This window comes from Petaurus breviceps, unplaced genomic scaffold, assembly GCF_028583685.1.
Source record: "Petaurus breviceps papuanus isolate PSGF00001 unplaced genomic scaffold, PetGlider_PUasm1.0 90625, whole genome shotgun sequence".
Taxonomy (NCBI): Eukaryota; Metazoa; Chordata; class Mammalia; order Diprotodontia; family Petauridae; genus Petaurus; species Petaurus breviceps.
Genome location: NW_027187289.1, coordinates 3932916 through 3945825, shown reverse-complemented (window position 1 = coordinate 3945825; position 12910 = coordinate 3932916). Strand labels below are relative to the sequence as shown.

The 12910-nt window shown below is 34.7% G+C and overlaps 1 protein-coding gene across 4 annotated transcripts in view; it reads right to left on the bottom strand.

Moving 5' to 3' along the window:
* PCCA (propionyl-CoA carboxylase subunit alpha) overlaps window positions 1-12910 on the bottom strand; it is a 550597-nt gene that overhangs the window by 451290 nt on the left and 86397 nt on the right. For 3 of the 4 annotated variants that reach the window (XR_011163584.1, XR_011163585.1, XM_069064183.1), the window contains exons 5-6: window positions 11156-11269; window positions 9574-9627 (exon numbers count right to left, since the gene is read on the bottom strand). Coding sequence is in view for 1 of the 4 variants with exons in the window: in XM_069064183.1 (XP_068920284.1) it covers window positions 9574-9627; window positions 11156-11269 (168 nt within the window). In the remaining 3 variants the exon portion in view is untranslated. Of the gene's footprint in view, window positions 1-9573; window positions 9628-11155; window positions 11270-12910 lie in introns of those variants that run through there. The other variant, XM_069064184.1, reaches the window with a different exon arrangement.

The following is a 12910-nucleotide window of genomic DNA, read 5'->3' as shown; positions in this document are numbered from 1 at the left end:
TATATATATATATATATATATATATATATATATATATATATATATATGTCTATGTGTGAGGGTATATGGGCATATGAATACATATGTGAATATGTGTGTATATGTTTACAGGTATACACAGAGGGCATAGGACCAATTTAAAAGCAAGGGATGATACCTAAAAGGTGAAATTAAGAGGTGAGAGAGGAATATAATGAGAGGAGATGGGGAGAGACAGAATGAGGTGAACTATCTCATATAGAAAGTAAAAAGGAATGCTCAACCTTATTCCCATTAAATTTGGCTGGGGGAGGGAATGAAATACACACTAAATAGGGTATCTCACCCTACAGAACAGTAGGGGCGAAGGGGATAAGAGGGAAGGCAGGCTGGGGGGGAGGGAAGTTGGAAGCACCCACTTTTGAAAAGGGACAGGATCAAGGTAGAGAATAGAACAAGTGGGAGGTGGAATAGGAGAGAGGGAAATGTAGTCAGTCTTTTACAATATATCTACTATGCTATTGTTTTGCATTAGCTACACATATACAACCTATACTGAACTGCTTATCTTCCCAGTATGGGTGGGTGACAAGGGAGGAAGGGAATGAATCTGGAATTCAAAGTTTTAAAATAAAATGTTTAAATATATATATACATATATATACATATATGTGTATACACACATACACTATTATTAATACTATTTTACATGTAATTGGGAAATAAGATATACAGGCACTTGGGCATAGAGATCCACCATGCCCTACTGGAAAAGTCGAAAGGGGTATGGGAGAAAATATGGGAGAGAGCAGACTGGAGGAGGGGATATCCCGTGGGACTGCTATTTTGGGGCGGTGGGTAGAGGAAAAAGGGGGAGAAAATTTGTAACTCAAAATCTGGTGGAAATGAATGATGTAAATCAAAAGTTAATAAAGCATTTGAAAAAATGGGGAAAAAAAGAAGCAAGAGGGAAATACTGAAATATTTTCAGCAAAGTTGTTCCTAAGTGTGCACTAGGAAAATTATTTTGGCAATTATATAGAAGATGAGTTCAAGGGGGAAAGACTAGAAACAGAATTAATCAACTATTATTTACTTCAGGTTAAGAGGTGATAAGGGTCTGAACTAGGCTGGTGTAAAGTTGAAAAAAAAAGAACTGAGAAATTCACGGACATAGAAACAAGAAGACATGGGGAGGGAGATTTGGAGGTGGAGATGTTAAGGAGAAGGAAAAGTTGAAGATGATTCTGAAGTTAGGAACCTGGGTGATCAGAAAAATGATAGCATTGGGGCGGCCAGGTAGCACAGCAAGTAAGAACACCAGCCCCAGTGTTGGGATGACCTAGGGATTGAATCTGGGCTCAGACACTTAGCACCCACCCAGAAACACCTGGCCATGTAACCTTGAGCAAGTTACTTAACCCCAATTGCTTAGGAGCAGCTAGGTGGCTCAGCGAGTAAGAGCACCAGCCCCAGTGTTGGGATGACCTAGGATCAAATTCAGGCTCAGATACTTTGCACCACACCCAGAAATAACTGGCCGTGTAACCTTGAGCAAGTTACTTAACCCCAATTGCTTTAAAAAAAATTTTTTTTTAAAAGGAAAGTGATAGAATCTTGCACAAAAAAGAGAAAAGTTTGAAAGAAGGGAGATATCAGAATATGAATTGTTTTTTTTTTTTCATATAGAATATGAACTGTTAACAAAATCTTTTAAAAATATAGTAGCTTTTTTTGTTTGGCTTTGTTTCCCCTTTCTCATTGTTTATTCCATCCATTACCATCCTTCTTTATAATCTAATGTATAATGTGAAAGTATTTGCAGATCCTATACTAGATTGGATGCTGCCTTCGGGGGGGGGGAGGGAAGGAGAGGGAAGGAGGGAAGGAGGAGAAAATTTGAAACTCAAGGGATTGTGGAACTGATTCTTGTAAACTAACAGTAAACAAACAAATTAATAAAGATAATAAATAATGTAGTAGCACAGAGGTACACATATTAAATAAAATCAACAGTTTACTATTCAATCAAAATAAAAAAGCTTGAAGTAAATGAATTATTAGCTATACTGTCCTAAAATAAAAACATTCAAAAATGATATTACTACTTGTAAAACAAATCCTATCATACAGGGTTTCAAACTTTATTGTACATTATCTATTTTTCCTCTTGTTTTCACCAGAGCACTTATGACTATCAGCATTTAAACTCTCTTGTGTCTCCTATCCCACAAACATAAGGAAACACAATGACATGGCCTTAACCGCTCAGCACAGACCCCTTATTTCATATTCCATGGATGTCACATGTCTCCAAAAGGCCATTATTCAAAACAACCAACCAATGTTAACCAAGATATTTATTTTTGAAGTTCTGATAATAAAAAGAATTATACTAGTATTATTTGTTTAGGGTTTTTTTTTTCGGGGGGGAGTCAAGGCAACTGGGGTTAAGTGACTTGCCCAAGGTCACACAGCTAGTAAGTGTGTCAAGTTTCTGTGGCCGCATTTGAACTCAGGTACTCCTGACTCCAGGGCCAGTGCTCTATTCAGTGCGCCACCTAGCTGTCCCTATACTACTATTATTAAGCAGACATTATATACCATATGGGATTTATTTAAAATCACAGAAACTTAAGTGTTGGAATGGACCCTAGAGAACAACTTACCCAACTCTTATTTTACAGAAAAGTAAACTATTACAAATTGAAATAACTTCTCCCACAGTTACAGAGCAAAAAATGTCCAAGATTTCACCACAGCTTACTCATAAAATATATGCCCAACACACAGAAAACACTTCAAATTTACTTTTACTTTTATGCTTGCTTTTGAAATATGTTAATGGCAACATAGGCATTAAAATTAAATACAGATTATGAAATCTACACAAAATACATTTTTATTATAGTCCTTTTAAAAAATTATATTTCTGTATCACTCCAGAGGAAATAAAGTAAATAAAAACCAGGAAGGTAGCCAAGTAGATATGCTCGGATATGTCTATTTTAACAACAATTTCAATGATCAAACTCAATCAAGTACTTATTTAGTGCCTACTATTATGTGTCACATACCATGCTAAGTGCTAGAGATATCATTACAAGGAATAAAACAATTCCTTCTGTCCAGGGGTTAGGAATTATTTTAACAAGGGTAGCAACAAAAACATACATAAGAATACAGAGAATAAATGTAAATCAATTAAATATAAGGTAGTTTGAAAGGGAGGGAAACAGTAGTTGAACAGATCATAGAAAGCTTCACATAGTATAGTTAGGCTAGAAATGAGGATGGATGGATGGATGGATGGATGGATGGATGGATGGATGGATGGATGGATGGATGAAAAATATATTAAGCACTTATTATGTGCAAATCACTATGCAAAGTGCTGGGGATTCAAACAGAAAAGGAAGATAGTCCCAGATCTCAGGAAGTTCACAGTCAAATGAGGGACACGATACATAAAGAAGGTTTCAGTCACTAATTAGATGGAAAGGTTCCCTGGTCCTTAGGGTGCAAAAGCAAATGTCATTTCCCTTAGGGAATGTTTTTAATACCTTTCCGTAAGGGTGCCTTGCTGCTTCAGTGTGACTTTAGTGCTTTGTGAATGGCAGCTTGTTGGTAGCCTGAAAGGAAGGCTTGTTTCCCCAGATAACAGCTGTGAGTGCTGAGCTGTAAGGAGGTCCAGTGATCTGGGAGCTAATAACTCTCCTAGGGCTCTTGTGCATAACAGCCTGTTGGTGGTAACTGGTAAGCAACTGTTACTGGTGGTGGAAATAGTGGAAGGAAGGCGGGCCCACAATGATTTCTTTAAATGACGGCTACAGTGGTTGAACTGAAAGCAAGTCTTACGGTTTGGTTGGTACTATTATTCCCAATGTTCTGAGCTATCTTTTTCAACATAGGATAGATGATCCAAGGTGATAATGATGTTTTGAGTCACCTGGTACATGTTGTCTCTTCCTCATGAAAAAAAGAACAGGACCACTATGAAGAAGAGTTAAAACAAATATGCATTCCAAGCATGGTGAAGAGAAATGAAGGGGCACATGCATGAAGAACAGTGAGAAAACCAATCTGGGTGAACAGCAAAGTGAAAAAGAAGTAATACACCATGTTAGCATCCAGCTGTGAAGGACTTTAAAAGCTAAACACAAGAATTTATGTTTTATCACACAATAACAAGGAATAAGTAGAGTTGATTAAGGAGGGGAATGAGAAGTCATATTTGTCCTAAAGACGGTAAGAACCTGAACTAAAGTGATTCATGATTCATATGGAGAAGGCACTAGGTTCAAGATATGCTGTGGAAAGAGAAACGGCATGATCTGGCAATTAACTGGCTATGTGGGACAAGAAGAAATGAGGAGTCAAGAATGATGCAGAGGTTATGAAGCAAACAGACTGGAAGAACAGTGGTGTCTTTTCAACACAAACAGGGAGATTTGGAAAAGGGTTAGGTTGGGAGAAAAGATCATGGGCACTATTTTGAATATGTTGAGTTTGAGATGTCCAATAAGCAATGAACATGTGAAACAGAAAAGTCAAAGGAAACACTGGGGCTTGGATACACTAATCTGGCAGTCAATAGCATGAAGATGACAGTTCAACCCACAAGAGGTAAGGAAGTCAACAAGAGAAAAACATTCAGGAAGAATAGCCACAGTTAGGGGGTATGATATGGACTGTTGAGTAGCACACTGATTGAGAGGTTATACAAGTAAGAGAGGAGTGTCACAAAAACACAAAGAAGTAGTAATGGTGCAGTAAAAAAGTTGAGAAAGATGAGTAAGTATAAAAAAAATCAGATCTGGCAAGTAAGAGAGCATTAGTGAATTTGGAGAGAGTTTCAGATGACTGATGAATTTCAAAGTCAGAATGAAAAGGGTTGAAGAGTGAATGACAGAGAGGAAATGGTTGCACTGAATTAAGATAGTTTTCCCTATAGTAGGATGTAATGAAAGTTTTTTTAAGGATAGAGGAGACTTATACAATTGAAGGTAACAGAGTAGGAATCAGTAGATGACAAGAGGTCAGGGTGGGAATTACTGAAGTTGAAATCTACAGAGAAAATGAGAGGAGACAAGATCAAGCTCACAAATATGGTGGTTGGCCTTGGCAAGAAAACAACCCTCACAGTGTCAGAGACTGAGGGAAAGGAGACAAGAGACTCTAAAACAAAGAAAAGGGAAAAAAGAGTGAACTCACATCCAATGACCTCGATTGTTTTAGTAAATTAAGAAGCAAGGTCCTCACCTTAAAGAGTTGGAGAAAGTGTGAAAGGCTTGAGAAATTTAGAATAGCTTCTATGGGAAAGTAGTTACAGAATCAATTAGTGAGAAATAAAAATATTAATTCATTGTCTTGCTTCATTAAGGGCCCAATTGAAGTTGGATAGCATGAATTTATCGTGGTTATGTTAACTATTCCAGCTACATTGAGCAGTCTATGAATAGGAATGGAAGTCACCTGGTAGAATAATTAGAATGATCAAATGCGGGATAATTCAAAACTAGGTTTGCAAGGGATAAGCAGAAAGATGACACATGGGCAAGGGATTTTTGAGTAAAGGACAACAAAGTTGAATTAGTTATCAAGTTGAGATTGGAAAGGGAGGAAATTAAATTAAGAGAAGGAATAATGGGCTGAGAAAGAAAAGAAAGAAGAAATAGGGTGAAGAATAGGGTCAGGAGGTATGACATAGGGAAAGATGGAATTAAGGTGAATACAGACAGGAATATCTTGTAAATATTAGTGAAATACAAGGAGTATGTGGTGGAGGTAGAATGAAGGAGTGGGTCATAGAATTTAAGAAGACTGAGGAATTGAAAGGTATGGGAGTTTAAGAATCTATATGGATGTTAAAATCAAAGTGTGAGGACAGAAGCTGGGAAATGATGAACGAGAAAGAAAAGAGAGAGCTTTGTGAAGTAGGAGTGGGGAGCAAGAAGCAATAAGATTCCACCTAAAAGACCAGTGAGTCACAGTATTTTAGTAAAGTATACGTATAGCCAATAGTGAAGAAAATAGGGAGGGATAATACTATATTATATATATATATATTAAGACCCTTAATCATTCCAGTCTATTCCTATGTAGTGTCAGGAAATAAGGACAATGAGCAATAAGTCTTCAAATCTTATTTGTGAAAGATATAAAAGGATAGAACAACCACCAGCAAGCCTAGAAGTACTACTGTTTTACCTACCCTTTCTAGTTCCTTTAAAGCTAGGAATAAAAGGAACTCAGAGAGGATTAAAGAACAGAAAATAGTTTTAAAAAGAAAACCTATTTGATCACAATAAAACTATAGAAAATTGTTATTTTTACATGAATCATTTAGGCAAAATATTCTACCATTTTGTAGCAATTCTTGAAGAATTGGTCAAAGGTGTCAAATATTGTACTATCATTTAAAATGTAAAAAGGTAAAGAGATTCTCAAAAAATATCCAAAATAAAAATACAAAAAAAAATTAATAAATCACTTTATACACAAGTCCTTTCTAAAAATTTATAAAAACGTCAGAAGTACAAAACTTGATTTTTCTAAACAAAAGGCATTATATGCTGAATTCCATCATTGTGAGGTAACAAAAAATAAATAAATAGAAATTTTCCCCCAATGGGGAAAAACAAAACATTTTCTCTGTTTCAAAAGCTGTACTTGATTAAATTTCAAGCTTAGGAGAAAACAAGTAATGAAAACTAAACATGAACCAAGAAACATGAAAACACCCTACAATCATGTACCTAACATCATCCAAGATTGTTCATAGAGTTATCTATGACTCTATGGGCACCCATACTTTTATATTGTATCACAATCATATTAATGAAAATATAACCAGCTCAGAATAATAACTGCTAAAATATAATGGTTAGAAGCCAATAATACAGTATAATGGGCGCGGCCAGGTAGCACAGCGACTAAGAGCACCGGCCCCAGTGTCTGGATGACCTGGAGGATCGAATCTGGGCTCAGACACTTAGCATCCACCCAGAAACACCTGGCCGTGTAACCTTGAGCAAGTTACTTAACCCCAATTGGTTAGGGGTGGCCATGTGGCTCAGCGAGTAAGAGCACCAGCCCCAGTGCCAGGATAACCTGGGGGATCAAATCTGGGCTCAGATACTTAGCACCACATCCAGAAATAACTGGCCGTGTAACCTTGAGCAAGTTACTTAACCCCGATTGCTTTAAAAAAAAAAATACAGTATGATGTATGACATAACAATATGACTTAAAACAACTTCATTTCTTATGTTATTTTTAGTACTAGCCAACTACAAACAAATACTCTAGCTCAGGAATTCTTAATTTTTATGTCATGTCATGTCATGTCATGTTATGCCCTTTTTGTCAGACTAGTAAAGCAATGGCCCCCTTTAAATGCATAAAACAAAAGACGTAGGACTAAAAAGGAAACCAATTATACTGAAATTGGCCACTTAAGTTTAATAGTAAAAGACTGGTTAATGATTACAATACATTGTAAAAGCTTCAGAGGGAAGCAATGTTTCTGTGGACCATTTGTGGCAGTTTTAAGTTATTAATTTTCAAAACCAGTAATTTCTACATGGAAACAACTTGACCAAAAATCTGTCACTGAATTTTGAGACCATTAAAACAATTCAATATGAAAAAGCAGCTTTTAAAATTATGACATAGTTTTGTAAACCCTCTGAAATCTATCCATAAACCACATGGTAGTTCCATGAACAAGTTAGGAATCTCTACCCTAGATAATGTTTTAATGTTTCATTAGAAAAAAAAGACTTCAAATTAAGAATTTTGCAACTCAAGGTGAATGAGGACTTCCACCTATTATAGAAATGGGAAAATAATCACTAAATTCCAAAGATAATCAGTAATGCTATTAGTTACATAATTTTTTTAAATTGCATGAGTATATTAGCATACTGCTTTCCAGTTGTAATCTTGCCTTAAAACAGACAAATCTTAGTCTGACAAATTGGGTAAAATTCCTGTGTTGGCTCATCTCAATGCAACAATCAGGAAATCACTCATGCTCTGGGACTCAGTAATTCTTCTATAAAACAAAGTATAGGGGGCTCACTTTGAGAAGTGTTCTGTGATTTGATCAGATGAAACTCTGGGAAGCCATTGTTGAGAGTTCCCCGGCTTTGAAACCCAGATGTTGATTTGGATTGGATGTAATGGTTGGACAGGTTAGAAATCTGTCTACTTGATCTGTTTCTGTCTTGATAATTCTGTCTGTATATTCTGAAGTTCGGGGTGCTGACCTTTTTCCCCTGAACTAGGTAAATGATACATATCTGACTGATTAAAGTAAGCTTGTTAACTCAAAAAAAAAAAAAAACCAGAGTATAATATTTGCTTATGGTCTTTTTTTTTTCTTAAGAGATAACTGGATTTTATCTAAATATCTAACAAGAAAATATAGCTAAAACAGAAGCATGGCAGAGATACCCAGTACTAAAAGAGAATCAAGAAGGGTATCAGAGAATGAACACAATACATCTATACTGGATTCAGCTGTTAAACCTGAGTTTAGGAATTCTATTTCAATGTGATTTACTTTCCGCTGACATTCCCTGACATTAACTAGCTTCAGTGAAATCAGTTAAGCCATGACCTCTCTATTCTTCAGTTTCCTTGGAGAAGGAGAGAAAGCATGTGGACTATACAGTACTGAAGATTACTTCTAATACTACTATGAATTTAGGAATGAAATGAGATATATCAGTGTTTTAAATAAAAATTACATTTGGGATGAATCCTTAAAATCTAATGACCCTGATCAAATTATTAAATTATAATTACATTTACCACAAAATGGGGATAAAAATTGTTGAACTATCTACTACAATCAAAGTCAAATTCGGAAAGAAAGTCCAGGACTATCTGGCTCTTTGATCGCATTTTACGTAACTTCAGTTTCACTCAAAAAACACATCTCCTCTAATGCACTAACTAAAAAACACCATGATTTTCACTTCTTGCTCCTTTTACTACATAAATATGTCAAACAACCCTGAGATATAATTTTAGAACTACAAGATTAAAATTATAAACTAGAGAGAATTATCAGATGAACTAGAGTTGCTGTTGTTCAGTCATTTCAATTGTGACCCATTCTTTGTGACCCCATTTGGGGTTTTCTAAGCCAATGTTGGTGTGCTTTGCCAATTCCTTCTTCAGCTCATTTTACAGATGAGGCAAACAGAGTTAAGTGACTTGCTCTGAGTCCCACAATTAGTAAGTGTCTGAAGCCAGATTTGAACTCAGGAAGATGGGTCTTACTGACCACAGGCCCAGCACTCCATGCACTGTATCATCTAGCTGTCCTTATTAAACTAGAGGTTATTTACTGGCGACACCAGAGATTTTATAATTTTTCCACTGTTAGGATTATCTTCAAATTCCAAACTAAAGACTACTAAAGTTTTCAATGTTGCAAAATATTTTCAAAAAACAATTAGACCATTAAAATTTGGGGAAGGATTAATAAAATGTTCATAGGCAAATATAAAAAAACACTCATCCTACCAATACAATGAAAACTATTAATTGATAATCTACCAAGTATCAATAAAAGCTTACCAACAACTTAGCAAATTCTTTGTTCTCTGAAAGAAACCCATACCCTGGATGTACCTTAAAAATAAAAATAGAAAAAAAAGTTAATTCAATATATCCTTTACTATATGTGACATCTTTTTGCCTTCCTATGCAATAATTTTTCACTCTGCTACATTTCATCACACATAATGCTAGCGATTATCCTATTGTTCAATACTGTACATTCTAGTAAGAAAATTATGTTTAAAGTACTAAGACATATGACCCAATATCATGAGGTATACAGTGCAGATCCTAACAATATATAAACATATACACATACTATAAAGCACTATAATTTTAAACTGAGTACACTTATTAATGTTATTAATACTACTAAAATGTTTTTAAAATCCTATCCCTTATGATGCTTCTTGTTTACTAAGTATATTCAAATGCCTTTAAAAAACAGCAAAAAAAATTATATTCCCATTTTACAGATAAGGTTTAACCAAGTCAAATGATTTGTCCAAGTCTTTGTAGCTAATCACTATCAAAACAGAAACTTAAGCCCAGGTCTTCTGACTTCACGTTCAGTGTTATTTTCACTACTTCATGCTACCTCTCTGCATGCAAGTATTTTATAAAATAGAATACACAGCAATGCAACATAAGCAGAGAATTCCACCACACTAATTTAATTTCATGTAAACAATTAACTAAAAATATTATGATGGGCCATAGTTAAAACATGAAAATATTTTATACTCATTAGCTGTGTGAATAAACACTAAATAGCTACAATATGCATTCATAAATTCAGGTTTTTATTTAAACAAAACATTTATTTCAATAGAAATCTAAATGCTAATCGAGGCACTCCAGGCTAATTGCTAGTGTTCATTGCCTCCACTCAATTTTAAAGATGATTCTGCATATTTTGAAACGTGACAGTTAAATATGTGATAGTAAAATTGTATATATTCATATGCACAAACATTTTTATTTCAATTATCATGCCTTTATTTCATTGCTTTTTCTGTGTATTTCTTTTAAATTGAATGTGAATAAAGGAAAAGGGAAAGAATGAAGGAAAAAAAATACGCAGCCTGCATTTATCCATCTAAACTAATGCGCATTCTGTTGACATCATGTAACTAAATTATTGAATGCATGACTTACATTTCTGTAAGTGTAATTATACGTGTATAATTTTTAAAGGATTAAAGCTGAATTCAAACAAAAGTCTTTTGGGAAGCTGATTACAATTTAACATTTTTAAAAACTGTTATGACACTGAAAGAGTTAATGCTCAAAACTAATTGGTATTTTTTTGTGGAGAGAAGGGGGGAATTTGGAAATGAACTGAAGCTGCTCCCTGGTGTGAAAGCTGAATCCAGCAGCCACCTGCAGGATCGGCGACCAGCACTGCCAGATGCTACAAAGCCTTTGATTTCCAGTAGTGATTTCGGCCACATTTAACTCATGTGACATGAACTAAGTGCAACAACATAGTCAATCATTCTCTCTCTCTTTTTTTTAATTTTTAAAAAAATACAAACTCTTAGCTTTTCTGTTTACTATATATGAAACAGCTGCAGCAGATAGATTCATTCAGACTCACAGCTTGGGCCCTGGTTTTCTTAATGGCTTCCATGATGGCATCCATGTTGAGGTAGCTTTTGCTGGTGGGAGCTGGGCCAACACAGACAGCCTCATCTGCCATTTTCACATGAACCTTGAAGAGACAAAACTCTGCATTGACAAATGCTCCTAGCAAAAAGTAATTACCATCACCCTAAAATATGCATATAAAATTGCAAAATTGTATGTTCAAAAGATGATTAACACACTATCACTACTTGAACAATGTGTAATACGTAATAAACAATAAAGTGCAAGAGCTTAAGAACTATATTAACAATCAATTTTATTTCAAGTTTAAATCACTGTCAAAATGACCTAACCCTACTTCAGTACCATACACAGTAAGTTTGATAAAATAAAATCACAGCAAACAATGACTTTCTATACCTATCATTTATGTGTAAATTTCATGCCTAAAACTACTTTGGTACATGTAACGAGGGCATCCAAGTATCTTAATACTTAATAATACACATTCATGACCAGTTCTAAGCAGGCTCCCCAGGAAGTTGGGGATAATTAGAGTGAATTGAATGAAGGGATGCAATGAGTATCCCTGCACAGCATCAGGTCAGTTCTATGCACAAATTAAAGTCTATGACTACAGAGTTCAATATCACTACAGAAGAACCAGAATATCTTGAAAATTGTTTAAACAAGTTCATGTTTGACGTTTATCCATTATTCCTTTTTCCTTAATGAATTTTTCATATGTGAATTGAGTTGTAAATCCTTAAGTAAATATCCTAACTTTAAGGAAATTTAGTATCATTTAAGATTAATTATCTAATATAAAATAACCCATCCACAATAAAACAAGGTTATGATATTTTAGAAAATTATCTGTCTGCTTCTCAAAAGACTAAATGACATTGGAAAGAGGATACAGAAATGAGTGTAGTATGAACGAGTGAACTTTTCTTAGCTTAATAAGTATTTCTATTCACTTTTAACTTCCTCAAAGAGTATAAAACTGCCAACACAATCCCAGTCATAAAAGTTTACCAACAAAAAACACCTTACAGAATTAACACTCTGATCTATTTGGCCTTTTCCCAAGGTATATTTTTCAATTGTGTAACAAAATACAATGCAACATATAAACTTAAAAATTGAAACCTACAAAAAACCTAGAATACAATAATTTAGAAAGCTGTTTTCCCAGTTTAATGTAAAATAATCCACTTGTATATGTAGCATCATAATTTTCTATTAATAAAACTAAGATATTTTTAACCACATACCAAAAAATAATAGATAACATTTATACAGCATTTTGAAGGTTCACAAAGTGATTTACATATATGATCTCATTTGTTCTTGACAACAATCTTGAAAGGAAGGTGCTATTACCCCATTTTACAGATAAGGAAACAGACTAAGATAATGTTAAGTGACTAGTCCAGAGTCACAGCCAATAACAAATGGGGCAAAATTTGAACTCAGGTCTTCATGATTCCAAGTCCAGCACTCTATTAAGTGCATCACTTATTTCCAAAAAAAGTAATATATCTGCATTTGAATCAGGCCTATTTCCTCACTATCCCAAAAGCATTCTATATTCAAATTTATTCTGATTCCAAGCCTGTTTTTAGACATTCTATCTTTCTTCTCCTTAAACCACTGTCCCTCCTGTACACATAGTATACCTTTCTTTCTTCCTAATTCAAAATCAACCTAACTTCCAAGTTTCAAGTCATTTTCCTTCTGTCCTCCCTACATAGGACAAAAC